General features: G+C 37.5%; 1 protein-coding gene across 4 annotated transcripts in view; it reads right to left on the bottom strand.

Moving 5' to 3' along the window:
- SRBD1 (S1 RNA binding domain 1) overlaps positions 1–26,013 on the bottom strand; it is a 128,433-nt gene that overhangs the window by 41,697 nt on the left and 60,723 nt on the right. For all 4 annotated transcript variants that reach the window (XM_055725841.1, XM_055725843.1, XM_055725844.1 and 1 more), the window contains 2 exons: positions 24,028–24,119; positions 9,925–10,007 (listed from right to left, as the gene is read on the bottom strand). In XM_055725841.1, the coding sequence (XP_055581816.1) occupies positions 9,925–10,007; positions 24,028–24,119 (175 nt within the window). The remainder of the gene's footprint in view (positions 1–9,924; positions 10,008–24,027; positions 24,120–26,013) is intronic.

Here is a 26,013-nt window from a genome sequence, read left to right as displayed (position 1 = left end):
AAAACAATTATTTTATGTATTTCAGTGTAAAACATACCAAAAGTTCTTATTTTTAGATAATATCTACCACTAGAACCATACCTACTAAGAAACCATTTATGGGTTTAAAATATCGTAAGAATTTAAATTGCCAGTTATGGTCTCCTACTGAAGGGGAATACAAATTTATTGCTGATTCCAGATTTTTGGGTATCAAGTCAACAGCTGCTGTGCTATGAACTCACATGGAATCACTCAAAAGTACGATAATACTAGTATTTTTCCTTATGAGTCAAATGAATATACTGTTAATTCATGAAACCAAAACAACAGATGCAACAGATGACCGCTGCACAGCAAGCAGTGACTACGGAATTCCACTAACTAATGTAAATAATGAATATTTACATTCATGATGTTTAAATTGACCCCCCACACACATTCAAAGCAAGTGATTCACATCCCCACTGTCACTTTTACCTGACTTTGCACACTAAAAAGATGCTTTTACTATGGTCATAGTTTAATCAATTTTATCATTATAATGTTTACATTAAGATCTGACTAGAATTCATAACATAGCATCTTAAAGATTAAATTACTTCACATAAAAGATGAATGTTTGAGCCTGAAATGCAAGTTCTGTGAATACAAATATCACATCATGGATATAGGTAAAGCCAAGAGTAACCATCAGTGGTCTGGCTGTTGTTTTTTTTTTTACTGTAGTATTTTTATGAATGTTTAAAAAAATGTAAAGAACTTAGGTTATGAAAATTTAATTGAAACCTCAATGAAAGGAACTGAATGTTTTTTTCAATGCTAAAATTATGTATTTTCCCTTCAGGTTATTAAACACCTGAAATGTAAAGAGGAAACCCAACAGCATCTCACCCATTTCTGAAGCTGTTCAATCAAAATACTTTTGCAAAGACAGACTTTTATCATCCTCTTTTCTGTTCCACCTTTTAGTCAACCAAGTGTTTCCAAACCAATGCACCAAGAAGTCTCATCCAGCCTGTTTGCAGGATCTCAGCCTCTCACAACTCCTGTTTTGCTCCTCTTGCCACTTGGCTCCCACATCAGAACAGTCTCTCAAAAGAGTTTAAATCTGCCTGACTGGATCATAACTCAGCTTGCCCGTGTTTGAACTAGCTCTGCCCAAGTATGTTTACGGAACGAGGAAAAAATAAAACTGAAATATTAAACAGGCTACCCTGTACCTGGGCAGTTCTGCTCAGGGGTTCCTGTCTACCTTTTTTGCAGTAGTCTGGAAGTCAACAACCTTTATACCTATTTTTTGTGAACAATAACATGTGCAATTTTAATCCGATTAGAGCACAAATCACATGAGACTTTGCACCAAGGCTGTTGTCATATGGCAACAAAAAACTTCCCAACAAACTTCTGCCAAGACAGCTGGTAATTAAGCAATCAGAAACAAACTGAGAGGGAGGGCAAACCTGTCCAGCAGCTGTTTCCTATCAACACCTTCTTGATTATCCCACCTGAGTATACCAACATTTCTGATTCTTCCCTACTTTTGCTAAAACCTCAGCAGCTCTACGAAACCCCACATATGCAGATACAAACTCCCTAACAATTAACAGCTGCAATGCAAAAGGGGGATTATTAGCAGTAATATCTAAAATTTACGTGCAGTTCAGGTTGCTTACAAAGGCACACCTCTGACAAGTTTTCAAATGTTGCCTACAGTGCATTTTTGGTGACAGCAGTGAAAAGAGATGCAGTCCATGGGCAGCTCTGTGAGTGACATGTGCAGATGGGGTGACACCACTGTGTTCTTGCACTCTTTGTAAATACACACGCACATATTTTCCTTCATTTCCTTAAAGTGGCAGCATCTCACCTCGCTGAGCTGGCATGTTTTCTCGGAGATGCCAGTAAATATATACAGATTACTAGCTAAAATAATTAAGAACATAACTTTTCTTCTTTCTGTATCCCTTTGTTTTGTTATAACTGGGCATAATAGACTAGCAAGAGTTTATTGTGCTTTGCTGGTGGGACAGCAGATTTTTGTTTGCCAGCTAGGGAATACGTAGACACAATCGGAGAGACTGCCAAGTTACAGGATACCATCCCTGGCAGCCAGTAAAACTGCTGCTGAAGATTAAATTACACAAACTTGCCAGAGGTGTAACTTACTTGGAAAGGAATCTTAAGTTTTACACACCTTTTTCATTTTCATTGGGGTGGGGAAGCGTCCAAAAACATTATGGGATGATCACCTCTCTCTGACAAAGCTGTCTGCAAAGATTTTACTCTCATGGACGTCAGATGGCTTGGTTCACAAGGCTTTACTTTTCAAAATGAAAAGCACATAATTTACCCTAAAAATGACGTTGGGCAAAAAACATACATGAATTTTGCTTGCTTTCCTCACAAAGCTAATCCTTCACCACTACTACAAGACAATTTAGGATTCTGTAAGTTGCTGGGTGTTTAAAATCCTGCATTAATCACAAACACATTCACCAGCCTACTCAGCTGCTTAAAAAAAAAAAAAAAAGAAAAAATTCTCCCTACTGACAAGACATTCATTTTTTTTTGCCTGCCCTTCACAATATTTTATAGGTAAAGCCACCACACCCCATCCCTCAAAAAGTTTGTGTACACCTGAAAACTGAGTACTCCTCTCCTCCACAAATTTCAAAGCACGCAATCCCTTGCAGTATGCTGCAGAAACATTCTGTGACAATAGTGTATTTGCAGGAGACTACAGGTTCACAGGAGGGGTTGAAGTTTCCTTTATTGAGATACATTCCAGTCTTTCAAGTCCCAGTGAATTTGTTCAGAGACAAGATGCAATACAGAAGCAGCCCAGAATTTGTCCAGTTACTATTGTAAAATTTTATTTACAGTAATGGCAACATATCCTTTAGTCCATGTTGTTTAGGAATTTCTTTAGTATCAGAACAGCCAGCTTTCCCTCATGATATCCTAACAGTTTCACTCAGATTCTAGTCCACCAGCATATTTCCTACTAGATTTTTCAACTTAAGGTACACCCATAATTAACTAGCTGCCATATACTGCCCAAAAGGAGTGATATACATTCATTAATAAGTGGTCTGATTACTGTGAAATATATAGAACTGAGCATTGGTATCCTCAGACACCTAGTGTTTAAGCAAAGGTTCTCTTTATGCAATCATTTCAATTATAGTACAGAAAACCATAAGCAAACTCACAAACCTGCAATTTTATCACCGGAGGTTCACTTCTCTGTCTAACTGTATGCATAAACTCAGTGTAGCAATACAGAAGGAATGCTGAAGCATTTTGTAGACAGGCTGTTCAACTGGGTGCTGAAACCAGCAACCTACAATTCTGACCAGCAAACGTTCCGGCTGAACGGAGTTTCCACAGGAGCTATGTGAATCATGCAATATAAAGCACTGCTCACCTAATAAGACGTCCCATTTTCTTAATCAGAAAAATGTAAGTTGTAAACCCCCATACATTTGTTTTAATAAGCTTAATAAAGCAAGCTCAAGTTTGAGGTGGTTTTGACAATCACACCTCAGAGATTTAAAAGAAGACGCTCTTGCACATCGTATGTCATCATATTCTCACATCCTACATGAGCGATTCTCCTATGCTATCCAAGTAACACACCTAACTACTCATATACCCTATGGGTCAATTAAAAAAAAAAAAAAAGTTCTTAAGTACTTGGTGAAAAATGCGTATTTTTGACTGAAAAGTCAGCTAGCTCCAGTACTTTGCTCCATGATATTAAACAACAGCATACTTTGTGAAGGATATATAAGCAAAATCAGACACCAAGAAGGATAAAAAGTCTCCTATTTCACCATTAAAAAACTGTGTATCTACTTTAAGAAAAAATGAAGACAAAGACTTTCTTAAACCAGACACTGATTCTTTGTGATGGCAAATGGTCAGATTATGACAACTCTTGTTTGCAACAACTACTTCACAACTCTTTTCATTATAATCTTTCTATTTAAACACTAATGTTCAAGTTTCCACTATTAGAGAAATAATACAACGTTTAGTTTACCCAAAATATTGGTTCAGATAGTAAAGAAATGTATCTAAAGTTTATTAAGCCTCAGAACAGCTTAACAAATAAAGCTACCAAGTTATCTTTGCTAGGATTTTGTAAGAACAAGCTGACAAGCACCCACAGCGCAGAGGACAACCCAGCTTTTCTTGCAAGAAAGACAACAAGCAGAAATAATGCATAGGCTTGTTCAGCCCACACCGCTATCAAGCTGACCCAACGGTATCTGATCTGAGTCTTGTACTTAAAGATACCCTTCAGGTCCCTTTGATCCCTGTGTTTCTAAGATGTTGCTGTAGTTCACCTCCCAAGTATCTCCAAATTTAGTAACTATTAAGCATTAAATATACAGTCAGTTTCCTCAAGTAAATCATTTCCATGATGGGTGTCCAGAAGAGTAATAAAATCTTAAATGGTTTTACTGTCAAAAATTGGCTTAACGCCACTCCTTTCTAATACCAATCCTGTCACACAGGTACCTGCTGGAGGTATAGAAACGCTTGATGGGGTGTGATGCTACACACATCTTTTGAGAAAAAAGTGATTAAAGAATGCAACAAACTAAAAGGGCTACATGCACTTTCAGTCACGTGCAGGAGAGGCCAGGAACACTGTTCCACCATCGCCCACCAGATCTCCCCCGCATCAGCATGAGCATGGTGTGGCACTGAGGCAGGGAAGGACGGACCCACACGGGGATGGCCTGCAACAACAGAAAGCGTTCTACACAGCCCTCTGTGAGAAAGGGAAAAACCTCCTTCCTCCCCAACACGAACTGAGACACGACTTCAGTGAGATGCCTCGCTATTAACTAGCTGGCTGTAGATTTTAAAGTGGTTTATAGCTGCAATGCCATAATTATGACAGACCTGGTCCAATTAAGGAGGAAGCATATCTGATTAGAAGCATTCCCTAAAGTTGCATTGTCATTTAACAAAACATACCCAATCTTTTCAGGGAAAAAATCCTAGCCTAAAAGGCATATCAAATTGCAGCTGAAGTAATAAAACATCCTACAGGTAATAATCACATGCAAACCTGGTGCATTTCAATAACGAGAGGAAAATGAGGAGGAAAAAGGACAAGAGGGACATAAAATGCATTCCAAATTTAATTATTATTAGGCATGCTGATGAGGCTTTACAAAATGCTCCACTGACCAGGACCTTCCAGCATTATCTAGAAAATAAACTAAGAATTAGCTCAACCGTATTTTTTTTCCTGAAGGAATTGCTACTTAAGAATACTGTTTACAAATTTTATTTGGCACAAAATTTTCCAGCTACATCTGGGACCAAGTATCTTACCACTTCAGAGGCTACAAAACTACATATATTATCTCTTACATCCTTTGGGGATGTTAATTTTCGAATGTGTTAAACAGTGAAGATGGTACCATGTACAAAAATACATGATTAAGAGATTTTTGCACTCTAGAACTTATAAAAACCAAATAGGATATTGCTTTTTCAAGATCAGACATGGTGCATTTTTTCTAATATTATACATAACTTAGCAAAAATTCTGACCCTTCAACACACACCACATTTTATTCTTAGGCTACAAGTGAGTTTGTGCTTCAAGTAGCTCTCTCCCTGGAGGTTACTGGGGTTTTAGTATCCAGCAATTTTGCATATTAAATGAACAGCAAAAGACCAACCAAACTTAGCATAGTCCCTCAGCATTATTTCACCTTTCTGTGCCTTACAATACAAATTCAGATTTTGAATTTTTAAGAACTTTATTAATTTAATTCCCCCTTTACTTGAGGCTATTTGTCTTTGATGGGGACTGATAGACAAGGTTTACGCTAGTGCTGTTCTATTCTCCTATGAAAAATCGGGTTTCTATTCGAGAGGAAGGAATTTTTTTCTTCTTTAGGCATCTTTTTTTAAACTTTTTATTCATCTTCTTTGCTCTGGAATTCAATTCCCTAAACACAATCTTTGTGAAGCAGCTTTGTTCTCAACTCTTATCTACATCTTCCAAGATCATTACAACTGTTGTGGTAATTCATCAGCCAAAATTTGGTTTGCAGCGAAATAATGTCTTAAGCCACTAACTGCTTCTTCCCCGATAGGAATTTAGCTTTGAACTGGCAAGGAGAGGTGGCAAGGCAAGCGTATTCTGTATCAGGCAGAGTCTGGGCATCATCTTCATGTTCAACTACAGAAGAAATCATAGTAATATGGCCTGAAGGTGATAAATTAATTTTGGCTAGGTTCCTGTCTGGGAGGAAAGAACAATTTTCCTAATGAGATAAAGATGAAGGAAGACAAGGACCTTTAGGCAACTGGAATTTAGTCTGAGAGAGGCCCTAATAAATCAGGTTGTGCTTCTCTTTGTTTAAGGAAATACCTGTTAGGAGATCCAGGACCTGTTTATTTTTCTCTGACAAACCTGATTTTCTTGGTAGTGCACAAACTCAGAATCATAACTTGTAATGAGAAAAAAAGCAGGTAGTCAAGTACAAGTTTCAATTTTTTTTGTCATCTAAAATAAGTAAACACAAATCCCAGCTGATGGGACTCAATTTACAGAGATCTGCTACCTGGAAACTCCTATTTCCATACCCCAAGTATCTATATCCAAAAGAGCAGATTTGCCTGGGTAACTTGCACTAGAAGAACTAGAAAACAACAATACTCTCAGAAGCGTGCACATGAAGTACCAAGAGACCAGGTGGGAGGGATCCAAAGTCCCATGGAAGCAGTGACCGCAGAAGACGCAGCCCCTTCCGGCACAGACGCTGAGAAAGCTCGTGTTGTGAGCAGCAGATCTAACACATGGCCACTTCACTCTCCTGCAGCGCCACTGTCACTGCTGATAGCAGCACAGGGGTCACTCAGCTGAACATACAGCACTCCTGTGCCACAGTCCCGTTACAAAAGCTACAGCCTTCTTCAGGCAGGTTCTGCTTCACCAGCCTCTCACTTCAACCTCTGAGAAAATTTTCCCAGAAAAGGCAAAGAAATCAATGTCTCTGCCATTGCCTTTCAAGTAGAGTAGTCTGGGACCTCTGGCTATCTTAAACTGGTGTGTCCCAAGTCAGTCAGAACTCAGGGCTAGCCCCACTCCTCCCACAGGCTACGCATTGCTGCCCCATTATGCCAACCAGCACACCACACAGCCAGTACCAGCACCAGAAGAGGACTGGGGCGCTTGGGCAGGAATAGCAGAAAAGGCAGGAGCACGCCTTCGGGAGCCCGCACCTTGATCCACACACAGCCAGCATGGAACCATCCCTAGGGAAACCTCCACCCTCCCTGTGCTGCATGGCCTCTGTACGGCCCCCACCGCCCCCGGCAGCCTCCCGCAGCTCCAGCCTAAAGCAGCAGAGGCTGAGTGCAGTGCTAAGCGCTATGGCTGTCCTTCAGGACAAGAACGCCAAAACCTGGATTTGTCAGATTCTTAAATATCCCTTTCAGGGTGTTTAAGAAAGGAGAGGTCATATTTAAATGCTAGGTTTATAGTTACAGTGGGCTAAGGAAGTAACCACTTCTGTGAAAAGCCTGTTACATTTCTGATCGTTGTGTATTTCATCCTAGAAATAAATATAAAAGCTACAGCCAGATGTTAGATTATAAATTAAACATAGTCAAACCTTTAAAATTGTCTTGGACAATATAAAAGTAGGTACCTGATATACTCTTTTATCTGAGGGATTATATCAGCTATTACTCTGGGACTCCCTGTACAACACAACAGCTTTTTCCATGCCTGCCCTCTGAGGTGCCAACAAATGCCTGTTCTCTCTGAAGAAAGACCAGTTATAACAGCTTAATTCCCCTTCTCACCCTTTCCCTGCCACGAGAGAGCTCTCACGCCCAAAGGGCAGCAGAGCTTCTGACTTTCCTTTCAAAAGTGCAGGTTTGCTTACCATAGTGTCACAAAGCTCTAGTACCTCAGTATTTTCTGTATCTTTGAATGAGCATCTTACAGCTTCTGTGGTGATACTTAGGAATTCTGACAGGAGGTGTATCTATCTCAGAGGATTTATTCAAACCATGATGAGACTTAAAAGTATAGACAGCTGGGAATGAACAATTTTTTGTCTACTTCTACCAGGCTTTTAGGAATTATTTCTCTGAAACTTTTCATGTAACCAGTTTGTACATGAAGAAATAATGTGGTTGGGCCTTTATTGTAACACACCTGTAGTGGACCAAGAAGCTTCTCTGAAAGGGCCAGGAACACAGTACTTACCCTGCTCTGTTTCAGCACAAAGTAAATGATGCTAGCTTCAGCCATTGAGGCAGTAGCAAACTGCTGCAATACCCTCATTGCAAAAGTAATCTGGTAATAGGTCATGCTCAAAAAATCACACAACCACCACCAGCTCCATGCCTTTTCACTTTATATGTATGCTTGTACAATGTGCACATGAGACATAGTAAATAGTGTGCATCTATACCAATACCTTCTAGCCACAGCACTACAAATTCCTGATACTTACAGTATTCACAGTACACTTCAAATAGTAAAATACTCCATTTTGGAACTGATTTTTTAAAACTTTTCTTACCAAAAAAATGACCAACTTCTTCTCAAAGTGCTGAAATACCTTTTTTTTTTTAAATACTTTTTTTCCTTGAAGCATGGACCAACAACAACAATGAAACTGCATCACTTTTCATTATTGTTGCTATTGTTATAGATAAAACCAGTGGGCCTCCACAAGCAAGAACACAAACTATGCTTCAGACTGAAGCTCCTCTTTTTGCTAGATGAGCACCTCCTGATGTATAGCTGCCATCATTAAAGCACATTTTAAGTGCAATCTCGATATATGTGTTACAGAAATCTACAGTATCTCAGCCATTCAATCTCATTTTCCTCCAAAACTGTGGTATAGTCCATACTGAAAGATTAATCATATAAAGTTACCTTTTCCAATAAGCTTCGCAGTGAGCAAGCAACATGAGTAAATTTTATAGTCTGTGGCAATACAAGTAGGGCTTGCAAAAGCAGTACTGAGCAGCACCTTAACCAACAAAAATGTTGACCTCAGTTCTTTAAAAGCAAAACAGGATATACATTTCTTGGACATTTTTCACAGCACCTTTCTTTGTCATGCTACTTTTAGCAGTAGCACTAAAGCTAATTGCATTCTATCCCATTAACTGTCATGCACTAACCTGAAAGCACAGATCCAGACTGTTCTGTGCTTTCTGTTCTGAATTCTTTCCAGACTTTCAAATTTATTCACATGCTAAAGTTTCAAAAATAGAGAAAAGCACATGCTTAATTATCTTTTTTTTTTTTACCTCTCTATTTGGTGGGACCTAAGCACATGCATAAATGCTTTCCTTAATTGATGCCAATATGCTATAAAATGACAATAACTTATGTACCACTTCTCAATATCATTCACTTCGTTTTGAAGGTTAAACTTACTTCTCAGAAATAACCTACAAAACTGCATAAAAATAAGAATTGTCAAACATTTTCCAATTCAGCTTTAGTAAATGAAATACTTCAAAACAAATACTTTTATTACAAACTTCTAAGAAGGAATGCACCTACGAGTACAAATTAATGGCTTCTAAATGGAGGATCAATATCTCATTGTATTTTACACAAAGAGCTAAAACCCCATTGCTGTAACAATACAAAAAAAGAGAAAGCTTTACAGATCAGGTTACCTGTCTAATTTGCTGTTTTTAATAGACTATACATCTGGCTACAGCCATTACAGAGTCTCAATCACAATCATTAAAAGTAGAGATTAGAAAAAGAGGTAGTTTATGACTTCTAAGCATTTACTACCATTCTATCAACCCTACAAATGTCTTTGAAAGGACATGTAAAGAGTTGACAATTAAAAACCTGCATTTCGGTGTTGCTCTATATCATGATAGATCACCTAGATTAAATGATGCGTATTATCTTACCTGATACATTCCAACTCCTATGTGCTTGGGCTCAATTTTCACTAGCTCAGCTAATGGGTCTTGGACACGTCTAGCTATGGAAACTGAAAAACAGAATTAGAGAATAACTATGGGTTTTATCTGAAAAAGCAGAATAATTTAATGGCTTTTTCTTTTTTTTTTCCTAAAAATCTTCTACGCATTAAATATACTTTTTTTAGCTGGAAATAATCAATAATATAGCAAAATCCTTTTTCGCTGTTAAGACACAGGAATGAAATGTACATGAATCAAACTCTTTAATTGAATAATTCAAGCAAAGACCTAAGGAGATTTTAAACTGTAATCATTACATTAAAAAAGCTTCTTCAGGCCACAGAATTAACAACAGAACTGTGTAAGCTAAATTTTCCCCTCATATCCATACTAAATGCATATGTAATATTTCAAATTAAACTCTGAAATAGCCTTTAAATTTACACCATAGATATGTAGAAACAAACAAACATTTTAAAAAAAATGGAGCAACACTTCACAGACTTATTTATCTAATATAGCATTTCCTAAGATATATATATTAGATACTCATGTATTATACATTTACATAATTCAACCATAAAATTCAGTGTTCGCTTCGAAAATGGTTCCTGGACTTCACTAATATAAACTGCATACCAAACCACATCAATTTGAAATCTGTCATCATTATAACCATGTTTAGAAAAAAACCCCAACAATTTCCAACATTTCTGGTGCCAGTAAGAGCATATGGGAAGTACCTTTGGTTTTCGAAATCCAAATGTTGAATCAAGACTGTGTTTTTGAAGCCTGTATTTATTAATAAATCCTTTACTTACTGAAATCTCAGAAAAAGCCTTATTTGCAAATGTCAGTTTTCAACTTTGGTCTAATTCTGCAGACACAGAGCTGCATCAAGTATTTGCAACTGTGCTCCCTTCCACATACACTGTACATTTACAAACCTTTTTTCTTCTGAGTAAAGACAAAACAGGTTAGTTAGTTTAGCAGCTCTTAGAACATACATTCTTCTTAGTGAAGTAAACACTGAGGAAGAACAGGAGTGTCTGAAGGTACTGCAAAAGTCTTTCCAAAAAAAAGATGAAATGTCATTCCAAAAAAAAAGCCAAACAAAAAAAACACCAAACCAACAAAACCCCAAAAAACCCACACCAAAATCCAAATCCACCCACCCACCAACAACAAAAACCACCCACAAAAACAAAATCTAAACCCAAAATACACCAAACAAATAGAAGCAACCCCCATCCCAAAACCAATGAAAACCAAGAAAACCTAAAAAACCAAGGCCAGGACTTATGGCTAAGGCTGCTTTTCCTACCACGTGCACTTGTGCAAAAATGAGGGAAATGGGGTGGGACAGAAGAAAGCTACGATCCTTTTATAAGTGTCTTCAGAATCACCCACACAGCTGGTATTAGTCATTTAAAAAGACATTTCCTAAGAATTACTTCACATTTAAATACATTTTGAAGCAAATCAAGAGAGTGTTAGAGGAAGAACAGACAGGAGTCAGGAGTAAATACGTATATGCATAGTGGCTTGGTCAACAATACGTACATGACTTTTAAATACGAAAACTGGAAGTATCTCTAGTGGTTAACAGCTGATTTTATACTTACACACACATATAAAATCATGAGCATGATTATCATACACATATGGTATATATAAAACTATATAAGCACCTTCACCGAATCACAGAATCGTTTAGTATGGGTACACTACCTCGTCTAACACCCCTGCTGAAACAGGGTCAGCTAGAGCAGGTTGCCCGGGATCACATCCGGTTAGGTTTTGAATACCTCCATGGATGGAGATTTCACAACCTGTCTGGGCAAGTCATCCCAGGGTTTGACCGCCCTGACAGTAAACAACTGTTTTCTTGCATTCAGATGAAGTTTGCCATGTTTCAGTCTGTGCCTATTGCCTCTTGCCCTGAGTGAGTACTACAGAGAAGAGTCTGCCCCTCCTCCCATTGGGTATTTGTACACATTTGTAAGATTCCTTGAGCCTCCTCTTCTCCAGGAAGAACACTCCTAGTTCTCTCTGTTTCTCCTTGTACAAAAGGTGCGCCACTCCCTTAATCATCTCTGCAGCCTTAATTTAAATTGCAGCTACCATACGGAAGGGTGCTAAAGAGTTCCCAGCATTTCAGAAAAGGTCTTGACTAAACATTGACACTTGAAGCCAAAACAGTAAACAGACCTAACATTTAATGGCTATACAGGCTCTTCAAACCACAACTGCAAAGTTTATCAATTAAATGAAAGCACTGGAGATTTCACTTTTAAAGATTTGCACTGCTAAATGCACAGTTAACATGAAGTTCACCACTTGGTCATGCAAGACTTTTCATATCCTTTATTACCCATTTGAACATACGCTGGCAATGGCAGCTCACTAGCCTGGCTCAGAAAGCACCGTGCTGGCGACACCTGATATGCCGATGTCTCTGATAGAGAAGTTCTGAATTCAAAGGCAATCACACACGCCTTCTTGTCAAGAAAAATTACAAAAGGTTAACCAGTGTAAGTACACTGGTTATCGTTTACACAAGTATAGTTTACTGCAGAAATGCTTTCCTGTAACAATAATTCATATTAATTACATTGAAATACTAGTGGTACCTATCAATCATCACCTAACAAACAAAAATGGAACAAAACACCAATTAAAGTAGTATTGACGCAAACCAGGAAACATTTAAAACTGTATTTCTTCTGAATGCATTTATGTCTATGTATAGGTACTAGTCTTTCAGCCAGCTTTCTTAAACTCAATTTGATTAATAGCTGTACAACGTTTCAGAGAATTTTCTTCTTGTTCCATGTAATGGTAAAGCACATCTCAAAAGTTACATTTTAGATAAGCCAAAAGCAAATATCTCTTGCTGTCCACATCCCCTTTCATTAGATCTTCTAAAAATAGACAGCTACATGGATAGGTTGATCCAGGCATTTTCCAACCATAACCTTCTCTTGCAAACCTTCAATTAAAAAGTAAAAATTAGACTCTTCTTGTCATAATAGCTAGGTTACAATGCCGCCATATCCCTAGGAGGCTTCCAGCGAAGGCGTAGGACCTGATCCAGGAAAACTCTTCAGCACAGATGCATGCTGGTGTTCCCACCGGAATCAGCAACACTATCCACCCACATAGCGTTACACAGGCATTTAAGTGCTTTCCTAGATCAGGCCTAATAGTTACAATATTGAAGCGCAAAGATCAACTTAGTTGTTTATACAATTTAAGGGATGCAGCTCCTACGACCGATACCAGCAAGATAGCTAACCTGCAGAATTCCCACTAAAGCTGCAATTTTACTCCAGAACTTTTCAAATTTAAAATAAAAGAGCACAATAGGGAAAAGGCAAGACTTGACCACATTCTCTCTAGGTGCAAATTCAGTCAAGATTAGCATCTCCTGTCTCTTGTACAGGCAAAGAACACTTTTTCTTTGTTATAGTACTAGCACATTGCAATAGAAAGATCTTTTTAGGGGGCAGTGAGGCTCCACTCGGCGATTTTATCCACAAGGCTGAACTCTCACAAGTCAAGCAGAGCATTACTGAAATCATGAGGGCTCTGCAGAAGTGCAAGGTCTGCGCCCATGAACCAGTCAGAGACAGTAAAACCTGATGGTTTCACATTTTCCCCTTAAAAATAAAATCGAGATATTTCAGAATTTGTTTATATTGAATTATTTTACACTAATACAGGTATTCCCAGAAACTGTTTATATGCTTAAAGTAAGTTTTAGGAATGGCTAGAAAACATGGATTTTTAGAAGACTAACAATGAAACAGGTAATGCATTGTTACTTCTACAGTTAAGTTATTCTTCACTTTTGCCCAAACAAATACAAAATAAATTATATGATGGCATGCAGGGCAAAACCCAGAAAATCAGATTTCTCAAAAGTAATCAGGTGCCAAACATAAAATGTTTGGGATGCCATTCTTAAAATATGCTAGTCTATGTGAAAAAAACCCTATTCAATATTAAGTAGGTTATTAAGATCAGCATGACATGTCCCTTTATTAGAAAATCGTCACAAGAATTGCACACCCAATAAATGAAAAGATTCAAGTTATCAATTCAAAAGAAAACATTATTGCAATACTTGCATTGGCAGTAACATTGTGATGCCATGCAGTAAATCCACGTAAAATATTAAAGCTTGGGAGGACAAGATGCCCTAGGTGGTCCTCTGAATTTAATGTAGATTAACTTCACTTCTAAATGCAATAAAAAATAAAGACGGTTACAGAAAGTGTATTTACTGGAATCCCATCTTGTCATGAGGGCATATTCTGCCATTTTGTGAGAAAGGCATTTCAGCTGTTTGGTGGTCTCTATTCACTCCATACTTTATTTAACAAGATAAACCCATCGGACAGCTAAGTACTTTTGCCTGTCAGCGATGACGTGCAATGACAGTGTGGTGGGCGAAAAGCCTCCGTAAGAGTTGCTTGCACAACTTGTGTCAGTCTCAGTGTCTGATCTTCATAGAAAATACAGAATTATGTAAAAATGTTTTGTTTCCTAATGACTAATGAACAGATGTGGCCTCATGAACTTGCAAACATACTTAATTATCTGGTTACTCCTGTCTTAAAAAAAGATCATATCTCTCTTAATTCCAAACTGACAAATTTAAAATTATTTCCCTCACACATACACATCACACAATTCTGTTTTTACTAGTACTTTCTACAGGAAGTGATATCATTTTTCACAGGGATTAAAAAGGAGTTTCCACTCCAGAATACTGGTAATAGTTGTGAGGCTAAATCTTTTAGACTAAAGATGGAAAAACCTGCCCAGTCTTAACAGTAAGGGGCAAAACCAATATAGCAGGTTTTCAACTATTTCACTAGATGGTATCTGTACAAGAGCCATGTCAGCTGCCAGCCTTAAAAAAACCCAGAAATAGTGCTAACTTCTTAATTAGGCTACCTGCCTCCCTTCAGTAATGGAACATATCTGGAGCAATCGTTATGGCCCAAGTCAGACATGCACACTATTTAGGGTGCAAGGGAAACTAGAAATTTTCTCAACTACATAACAAAATTTATTATAAATGGTTTCAAGTATTGTGGCTGCTTGGGGCACAGCCTGCCAACTTCTGTGTTCAGACAAATCACAGATTAAAATGTTCTCCTTTTGCATTGCTGTATGCAAAAGCCATACCATAAAGCAAAACCTTAACAGCTATAGATAGGGAAAGAGTAAAAATACAAAGTTCTGCCAAATGCAGTGTGATAGATTGCCAGGAATGATTATGGGTGGAAGAAGAAAAAAAAAATTTTTTTTTCAATTTATTTCAGTTACAGTGGTGCTCAAATGTTGCTTGCACTGCAAGCAGAAAAATATCTTTGGCCAGAATTCCAAGATTATGGCATTCCTTCCTTTAAACACACATGTCTTTATATAAGGACAAAAAGATGTCTCTGTCAACAGCAGTGACAGTTTCGCTACCTCACAAGAGTGGGAGCATTTGTTTGTGTTTTGAAACAATGTGAAGCTTCCAGCTGTGAAGGCAGTGGATGGTTTTACAAATGTTTTACAAGTATATGGCAAACACAAGCTATTAGGCTGATTGATTCAACCTCAATTTTGTCATAAATGAGACCATTCTGTATTTTTATTATAAACCCTCAGTTTTTCGCTCTTGCTGAGACATGCTACTATAACATCCAAGTAACTCATCTCCCCTCCTATTCTAAAATCACCTTTGCACTTAAAAGTCTGGGTTGAAACTTCTATGTCAATGAAATAAAAAAATAATATATTAAGGTAACCAGAGACTAACTCACAAATGCGTATGTAATTACTATCAATATATCATACCAGGGTAGATATGGAAACATTACAACTTACTTAAATCCTTTTATAAAGCCTATTATTGTGTTCAAGATCAATTACTCTCCATAATATCTGCAATAATGTTTACTCAGTGATCGATTGTTCAGGTTTCCTGAGTCCTGGAAGCTTTCTATCCTGTTGACCTGAATTTCACCCTCCTTGCAAAGGATACAGTGAAACGTACAGTAGTCTTTTCATTAAGCATTCTTTCTCAGTAGGTCAGGATTTGTGACACAGTTTTGAATCCTCATATATCTTCTTGGTGGGTTTAAAGTATGCAATTTATTTTAAACAACTGCTCAACAGCTGCAGTTCATCCAAAATTCTTCTGTGGCAAGCGAGCAGGTTTTTGTTTTAAAAAGGTTACATTTTAGTTTACTTTTAACTCCATAAAACTGATAATCTGTTATTTGCCTAAGATTAATGAAATAATGAATGACAATGTTATATTTGTTTACTACAAAAATCTTTAAAAGAGACGGCTTGAATACAAAAAGGAAGTAAGAAACACATTTGAAGAGAAAGCCTTGACAAGTGAATATTACAATGCAGCTTTTTAAATTCAGTATTTTTACTTAGAAACACACTCTCAAAACCACTTTTCCCAAATATTAGTAATTTCTGTGTCACAGGATGGTAGCAGGTTTTTTTTATCTAAGGTGAGATGGGAGACATATAATCATTTAATTGAAGCCTGATGTGATTTTTTTTTCTGTTACAGAAATGAGTTAGTCTTACAGGATGGTATAAATTCAGAAAAAAAAAATAATCTTTCCCCATCTGTTCAGCTTAAAAGGTAGACATCGTCAGTATGCTTTTCACATTCTGACCACTGGTACTAATTTTAGCTGCATCACTGTGCCATTTAACTGCATCACCATGCCAGTTATTACTACAAGTGAAAAATTACTTGAAGTTCTGTACTTACAAGAGTTATTCATTTACATCAGCAACAAGAATTAACCTTTCATAAGCGACCAGAATGTTCTTTCCTATGCCTATAGTAAGAAAAGCAGATGTAGTGGGTAATGCATCATACTGCTATATTAAATGCAAACCAAAACTCCTCTAGTTGAAGAGCATCCTTGTACTCATTGTTCCTCTGGCTCCACGCTTCAAAGAAGCAACAAAGCCTTTTAAGGAAAATACACAGACACGCACGTGCACAGAGTTACATCCAGAGGGACAGAAGTAAATCATTTTCATAACTCTTATGTTAAGGGAAACTAGCTTTACCAGAGCCTGCAGTAGTGCTCTGCTTCTGGAGACTGCTGTTAAACAGAACTGTTGGGGTATTTTTAGTTCAGAAGCGCAGAAAATGATGCTCTGTAAATAGAAGGCCAAGTCCATCTGCTGAACTCAGATTCATCTGGGATATAAGAAATAGGTAAATGAGAGGAAGGCAAGGTGAACATCACATCTTTCCACAAAGCATGCAAAGATCAAACATCAGCTGCAAACATTAACATGTGCACAGAAAATGATGCTCAGTTAACAGCTACACATACACACATCTTAGCATAGTGAAAATACCGATACAAAACAGGCAGACAGAAGAGCTTTTGCCTGGCTCAAAATAATACCCTGTTTTAATTCTGTAACAAAGCAGAATCCTAGGGGAACCTAAGCAGGTCTTGATGTTGCAGATTACAGAAGATCAAACTCCTCTACTGCAGCCCACTACTACGCTCTACAGCTTCAGGGGAAATACAGTGCTGATGAGCAGCATGCCATGAAGTTTGCATGGATTGGAAAACATTAGATCCTTGTCTAGAACAAGAACTTAAAGACTACAAACACCTCTAACACCTGTGTAAGAGCCCATTCAGCACTGTGCCGCTGGTCTGGGGTCAATTCAAGCCCATTTTTCTCTCTCTCTCAAAATCCTGATGCAGGCCCATGTGTCCATGCACAACTGCAAGAGGCCCAGTCATTTCCAGACTATCTGCAGTTAGGGACTATTTTCTAAAGTTATCCACAGATTCCTATAACTTCTGTTTAAACTGTAGAGCCTAGCTCACACCTTGAGGTGAGCTTTTGCTCATTAGTAGGAACTGGGTCCTACGGGGAGAAAAAGAGCATGCCCCTCTTTACATATTACTGCTGTTTGCCACAGTATAATCAAACTCATTCTCAAATGCTACAGAATACGGCAGGTAAAAGATGGAATACAATTTTACTTTGTACAACTGTAATTGCACACCACCCAACTGAACGGGCTGGCAAAATGTTTTAATGCCCAAGAATTCAGTGCTTGCTTTGTCCTTTTTGAAGACTTGTGGAACTTGCACCAATCCTCTACAATTAGCTGTAGAAATAAGCTTCCACTTAGAAAGCAGTGCAAATGGTTTAACCATAAGACTTCTGTCCAATCAAGTTTTTGAAAAATGACCTTCTCTCCTGAGTAGCCAAGGGGGAATACTGCTCTTTTAAGAAGAAAAAGAAATTAGCTTGAGTAGACATCAAGGCACTATGTCCCACACATCTAATCATCAAATTGTTTTACTTTCCTTAAGATAAAGTCAAAAGAAATTACATTTTTTCCGATCTCTACCTTCTACTTGCTGGCTAGTATGACAGCTCTGAACTGTATGTCTCTATCTTTAACAGCACCCCAGGGAACAAAACCCTGTAGCATGACAGTCTCAAAGTCCTAACAAGCCCCCAAAGCCTACAAGGCTTTCTTTTGCATGGAAAAGTGCAAGTGGTGTGCTGAACTTTGAGTGTACAATAATCCAATGCGTTCTGCCCTGTGGAGAGGAGACAAGCAGATGGGATTTGACAATGCTAAGGCAAGTTGTGTGACCTTTTGCTCTCTTGGATTCTTCTTTATCCTCAGAAATCATCCTTTAGTAGCAACACAGTTTCTATACTGGATCATACCTGTGCATGCAGCATGACATACATGCTTGCCCTGTTAGTATTCCAAATCTGCAAAAAAGTAACTTCAAGGAATATTTTATCCATGTTCATCACCTTCCTAACCGGGTGACACAACTATGTGGTCTTGACAGAGGACCCCAGGCCCTTCATGTCTGAGAGGAAAACGAGCATTTCTTGGAGTTGCTGCATTAGACAAGCTCACATATGTTGCTCTTTTTTCAGCATCTGAACACAGAAGTGCAAATATAAAACCAAATATATATGATTGCACCAAGGTATGGAAACAAATCGGACAGGCTTAGCATGAGATCTCTAACAAGTGGTTACACAAACATAATATCTGAAAAGACATAATCCCCTTTCCCAACTCATCCTGTGTTTAAAGAATTCTATGTATTCAGGTTTGTCTACATTTTTATAAATCAATGCAATGAAGCACATTAGATTTTATTTTGCTTTTTAAATAGTGAAAGAAGGAAGAGATTGCTTATTTGTCAGAGCAGTCATCCCAAAAGGAAAGGTAATTCATCAATTCAATGAAATGAAGGCATTTTTCATTTAATGTAACTGAGCATGTATCAAAAACAGGGTAAAATCCCAGTATGACTACGGCCTTGTATCAATTCTTCACCGTCAGGCCACTGTCTCATCAGAATTCAGCAGTTTCCTCTGGTTCTTAGAGTCATTAATAGACATTTATTTCATCATCGTATCCACTTCAAGAGGTGGAGAGGGAGCAAAAGAAAAAAATTTCTGATGTGAGCACATGCAAAACAACTGGTGCATCCTTTATCCTCCTTGGACTAAGGACAACAAAAAAGCCATCAGTAGCTGACCATACCTTAAAAAGTTTCCAGGCATCCAGGAGGTATATAAATTCCCTATTTTTGTGCATCAATCCTTCAACACAAGTCATACATGCTTACACGTTCTATATATACTTCACCCGTCCCTCCACAGTCTTCCCATTTTGTCTAGCCAAACTTGTTCAAGCCAACAGGCATTTGCAATGGAAATGCACTGAGAAATGGAGAAGCACTGAGAAAAACCAGAAAGTGTGGCAGTGTCTATGCACTGACATCTGCACAGACTTACTTTATTTCTCATCCCAGAAGCCTCATTTTTATTAGGAATACAGGTTTTGCACAACAAAATCAACTATTGGGCAAAACTCTATAGGACAGGATGGAGGTAGAACAAAGAAGATATCAACCTTTGGAAAACCATTTAATTCCAGAGGTCACAAGGCCAGTGATAGCAACTGAAAACAAGTCAGCACTGATTGTCACAGAGTCCATCCATTTGAAGGAGAAACGCTCGTCACCACTGAATTTTGCTTTTTTTTCTTTCACTCATGCAAAGAATATCACATCAAGACAGTCTTCTCAACCACTCAGATAACGGAAGACAACTAATGGCGAGTACTTTGCAAGGCTCAGTGAGCTGTTACTTACAACTGCTTCCAAGGGAAACGTGCATCCAGGCCTTTCATAAAAAAAAAATATAAAAAAATACAAGCAAATCTGAACCACAGAGACCTAGAGTAATCCAGAAGATCTTAAGATCTTATGGACAAGTTACACTGAAAAACTCCTACTTGAAGTTGCCATGAATAAAAGCTAACCAAAGGTTAAATATGAAGTGTTACACTGATGGTAGGTCAGGAGAAAAAAAAAAAAAAAAAAAAAAGAAAAAACAACAAAAGAACAGCCAAGTAAACATGAATTTGACAGCTTTACGAAAATTCCACCAAATTATACATTTAACAGCTTCTCTAAGAGGGTGGCCAGAGGACAGATGCTGGGGCAGAAACAGAGCTGCAGCCAGCCAGCCAGCCTTGCAGCTCCCTCACTACCGTTCCGCTGACTCTAGAGCGGGCAGCCACAAAGCCTTGAGGCGACACACATTAATAAGCTTTATAAAGGTGATCAACATTTCCAGCTTGCTAAGTACTTTTTTTATGATGTCCATTCTCCCTTGCAAAAATCCCCATCCCAAATCTTCAGCTTGTCCTTGGGCACAGCTGTTGGGAAGGAGAATTCAGGGAAGCCTTACATTCTCCTCTCCATCAGGCTGTAACCCTATTGCAAGTCCCCATTACTGAACTCCAGTAGCGTGTTCTCTAGGCAGAACCCTCCTAATCTGCTGCAGCTGAACTTCCTCAGCCTTCAAGTAGGAAATCCTTTTATTGCTCTGGTCTATAAGCCTCTTATCTCCTAATTCTGTGAGGCTGAGAAATAGCTGTTCTACTCATTAATCCCACAGTGACTGTCAGAAGGGGATATATACCTTCTCACTACTGAAACACAAGTAACTAGGTTTCATCAGGTTCTTTACTATCTACTTAGTTGAGTCTCACTCCACAAAATCTTAGAGGACTTGAAGTAGCAGTACAGCATACTTCTGCACTTCCGTGAAATATTCAGATTTGGTGCTATAAAAATTTTGAAAGAACCTGGTTCAATGTAAAAAGATGATATCAGGAGCTGATACTGCCTAGGACAGAAAGAAGGTAGACATCTCTGGAGGACAATTCTACAGTTGGAGAGACCCTATTCCATTCTCTGCAATGTAGATACTAGCAAGTTGTTTAAGAAGTGAGCGTTTACTTTCTTTTCAAGCAAGTGCCATTTTGGCTAAAAGTGCTGTATGGATGACTGTAAAGACTCTCCACTACAGTTTATACATACACCAGTAGTTTATAATGAGATCTTTCGCAATCATTTATTACAAACCCACATCATCCATGACCTTCAAAGACAGCTCAAACTGGAAAAAAAACAAAACCAGTTGAGCTCTTGGCTTAACTAATATATTTTACTAGCATCCCCAAGAAACGCTGAAGGTTTCTGGGTTTCCCTCCATAAACAACACTTGGCTAAGGAGAAAATAATGAGGTAATATTTGTATCAGGACTGATGTCTTCTATTTCTCTGTACGAAGTGAAAACCTACTACAAAGAGTTGTAAACAGTGCTTCAAATATGACAGAGATCATACAACAAGATTGGAAACTAATATCTTATATAATATGCATTATTTAATATTTTATATTTATGCACCTGATGGACAAACATAGGCCTACCTGTGTATTTCAAAAAACCCCAAAACCCTTCAATAAGTTTGTGTTGAGAAAAATGTTAAAAGTGGCAAAATGTGTTAAGATCACAGATACCTCACGTCAGTTGTACCTTTTATTTTAACTATAAATGTCACACTTCATCATGCAGCTGTCAGCTTCCTTTAATGTACTAAATGCTATCATGTAAGCACAGATTCTGACATGATGTAACACAGCAATTAAAATAAAAAGCAAGTCAGCTTTGACACCAAGTCACCTTTCTGTTTGCTGCAAATTAAAGGAAAATCAAAAGTGTGAAAGTAAAAGCTAGTCAAGAAAAGTTTGCAAAAAAATCCAAACATCAATTAATGTTTCCCTCTAATGTCACATTTTTATGTTACGTTTTAAAAAAATGTCCACAGTTTTAATGCAGCTAATTACAAACTGACACCAAAAGAGACTAAGAAGAAAGTCTAAAACTTCTAGAAAGACTCTACTGTAATAAATATATTTCTACCTGTCAGTTCCACAACAGCCAACATCCATGGAACTATTTTTCACTTTCCATCCTACACTTATTCAATTTCTATCCATTCTGTGGCACTATACTGCAGCACATTAAAATTGCTGATGCTTTTCAAACCAGATGCAACAGCACTTAAGTTATGCCTGAAGCAATTCCTAGTAATAATGAAGAAATTATGAACTCTACATAATTAATACTGAAATTGGTCATGTATTACAAATCTGATTTTCACTTACTGTATTTGATGCACAAGACTAAATAAAAGTGTCTCAAATGTTCAAAAATTAATTTCTAAAAAAAAGAAAATCATATACATCTGGAAAAGTATATTGTTAATAATTAGATTTCCTCCTTTTCAGTGTTTTTCTGTTCATTTACATCAACTCTAAACCCACATTTAATATATCAGCAACATAAAAAACTTTGCCCCAAGGGAAAGTTAGTGGCATCTGTCACAAATACAGAAATGTCACATGCATAGTATTCACTCTGGCCATACCATGACACATTCAAAACTTCTGTGGCCCAGGGAAGAAATAATCACAATGGAGTCCATTTGCAGGAAGGGAGGAAAGAGTCAAGCAAAAAGAGGCTAAAGGCCTGTCCTGTAAATGGAAAGGCTGATATAGACATTTAAAGAATATTCCTGTAAAAACGCTCACTTGAAACATCAACTTAACACAAATCTCTTTTCCCTCTTCGTGGAAATAGGGATGAAGGGAACATGGGGCATTCTAGACAGTTTTACCCCCAGATACCATATAAATTCAGAACTGGTTTTTGCTGATCGACTACTATAACTTCCCAAGGATTTCCAGACCAGTAACCTGCCAGAATAACTTTAAAATTAAGAACAGTAAAATTCTGGCTGAAAAAGATTTATACGCGAATGTTACTGCATTTTCAAATATGATATACTGAGTATGACAGTAAATAGCAGGAAACCCAAGAAAATAAAAAAATGAGGTAGATAAACCAAAAAGGCACACAAATAAAAATACACAAATGAAGTAATCAAAAATAATCTCAGACTGTACAGCTGTCTCCCAAGAAACACAGTCCATTATTAGAATTTGGACACCAAAGAACCTGCTAGGAATTTGATCTTTAAAAATTACTTTTAACCAAACACTGAAAATAGTAACAGTTGTGGCACTTTTACATTTTTAAGAACTTGGGATGTATTATACCCCAGTGACATTTATGCTGAAGACGACAATTTTTTAAAAACTAAACCTAAATATTTCTTGAGGACTACATTCAGCTCCATGAACACTTCAAAGGGATCACAATGAATGCACACCTTTAAATTATCTGTTCCATTCTTATACTTTTTCCTAGTCTTTGAAGCATTCAATTGTTAGAGATATTGTGTACATACAAGGGACAAGAGAAGAGAAGGAAGGTCTAGCTCTTGTGTCCATGGACATGTCCATCTGCGAAAGTTTATGCAATTCATTGGTTATGTTAATCCCCATAAATTCTCCTGTACCAGCCTATTGAAGGAATACATGCACAAGGACCTTTACATTACAGGCCTCAGTAGAAGATGATGTCATAATTTGTATACCTACAACTTCAAATGTGAAATGATAGAATAATTCAAGTTTAGAAACAAAACATCCAAAATGTTCACTTTTTATGCTTTTGGCTATTATTATACTTAATATTATAAACAATACAATCTGAGAACTGAGACTGGAGCTCCATGTTGAAATGGTGATAAAATGAAATCCACCTCATACCTGCGCTTCTCAGGTTTGGGTCTAGGTCTGGCATTTCCTTGGACGCTTCTGGACTGACACTGTAGATAGATGCTCCTGCTTCACTGACAATGCTGAAAAATAAAATGGCAAATAATCAAAACACCACACAGACAAACAACACAACTGAAAGACTTAGTAAGTGACTTAAATATTTGGATTTTTTTTCAAGCCTCATGTTTTAAAAATATTTTGAATCAACTTAATACTTTAAAAAGTAAAACAGTACAGACAAAGGAAAGGATCTCCATTTAAGCCAAAACACCCCTCCTTGACCTGCAACATCCACTCTTTCTCAATTCTGGCACTGTTACAAATAAACACTGTGTGTGATATGAGCCCATGTAATCTTACAATGGAGAAAATGAACATGAGAAACAAATGTTACCAGAAGTAAATAGGCAAAGCAGCTTCCATAAACAAAACAAAAACCTACCTGACAGTATCATTAAAAACACCTACATTCTAAAGTCTAATATCAGTTAAACTATTACATGAATCCAAGTCACAAGCGTGCAGACATTGTCCGAAGTTAGCTGCCTAAAATACTCGGAAAATCCCATCTTGATACAGACTGAGCCAGAGCTGCAGTTCGCTTCTCAGTGGCATTTAATACCGGCTTCTCCCTGCTCTCACTGCCATCCCCAAAGAAAAACACAGACTGCATGGCTTCAGTAACTTAAGCTACAGTTCATGTATCTACCACACACCTCAAACTTATTCAGTAATAACGATAAACTCACCAATTCAAATCACAACACATAATTAAAAAAAACCCTCGAGTGCACTAGTTCCACTCAAGAGAAAACGGCAATCAAGTGTTCACGGTGTAAGTTTATTTTCAGCTGTGAAATTTTGTCACCACTGAATCAACAGTGTATTTCTTCAAATAACTTCAACAGAACTTGAATTTCAGGTTGCTAATTAAGGCATCATAGAGCTACTGCACTGGAGAGAAATACTATCGGATTCAGAACTATTCTTACTTTTACTATTCCACTCTTAGAAGAAACTTATCTTTGCCATAAGGAGGGAAACCACAATCCTTAAGAACCAGACCTTTCAATAAAAATCATAACTTTGCTTTATATTGTTTTAAAATTAGACGATAAGTTTTCCTTTTAAGAACACTTAGTAGGTCAAATTTTTAAATAAAGAAACTGATACCTAGAAGCCCCTCCCTTTAGGAAAAGCTGGAAAATAGCTCAGAGATAAAACACATTCACTTTCAGCGGTCTAAGCATGTTAGCAGTAAATAATGTAAGATGCAGATATAAAAGGCAACAATTTCTTATTGTTGTTTTTAAGTTCCCTCCCCACCCCAGTCAAAACTGGAATTTGGCAGAGTGCTTACACACAAGTCAGATTTTAGCTACTCAGAAGTCAAAAGACCATTTCAATATTACAGATAGACTGGATCTTTCAATAAATACAGAGAAAAAAAAATCCTGTCCTCTTTTGTATTAGCCTAACTCCAGAAGCATTCAAACAAGCAGTTTAACAGAGCAAAAAACTGCTCAGACCCACTGAACGGAGCAAGTGAAAATGAAACTATTTACATGATCTTTTAAAAAGTTTTAGTATTACGGCCATTCCTTCACTATAAATGACATTCAGAAAACAGTCCCATAACCGAGTTCAGAAATACAGTCATATCACAAAAACTTAACTGCTGAAAAAAAAAAAAGATGTTGACAGAAGCCTCATCAAACTGATTTTTCTGATGAACGGGTAGTTTAAAGAACAATGCAGCAGAAAGTATTTCTTAACCTGTTCACACCTTATAAAGGCAGCATCTGGCAAGTGCTCCCTTTTTGGATATTGCTTCCAAAAAACCACACATGTTAGCACATACTTCTAACAGTTTTTCACTAATCACTCTTCAATCTTTGTGTTCAAACAGATCCCAAAGTTACTTCTCATGCTATTTCTAAATTTAATACATTGATATTACACTTAGATTAAAAA

The sequence above is a fragment of the Falco cherrug genome, chromosome 13 (assembly GCF_023634085.1).
Source record: "Falco cherrug isolate bFalChe1 chromosome 13, bFalChe1.pri, whole genome shotgun sequence".
Classification (NCBI taxonomy): Eukaryota; Metazoa; Chordata; class Aves; order Falconiformes; family Falconidae; genus Falco; species Falco cherrug.
This window is presented reverse-complemented; position numbering and strand designations above follow the sequence as displayed.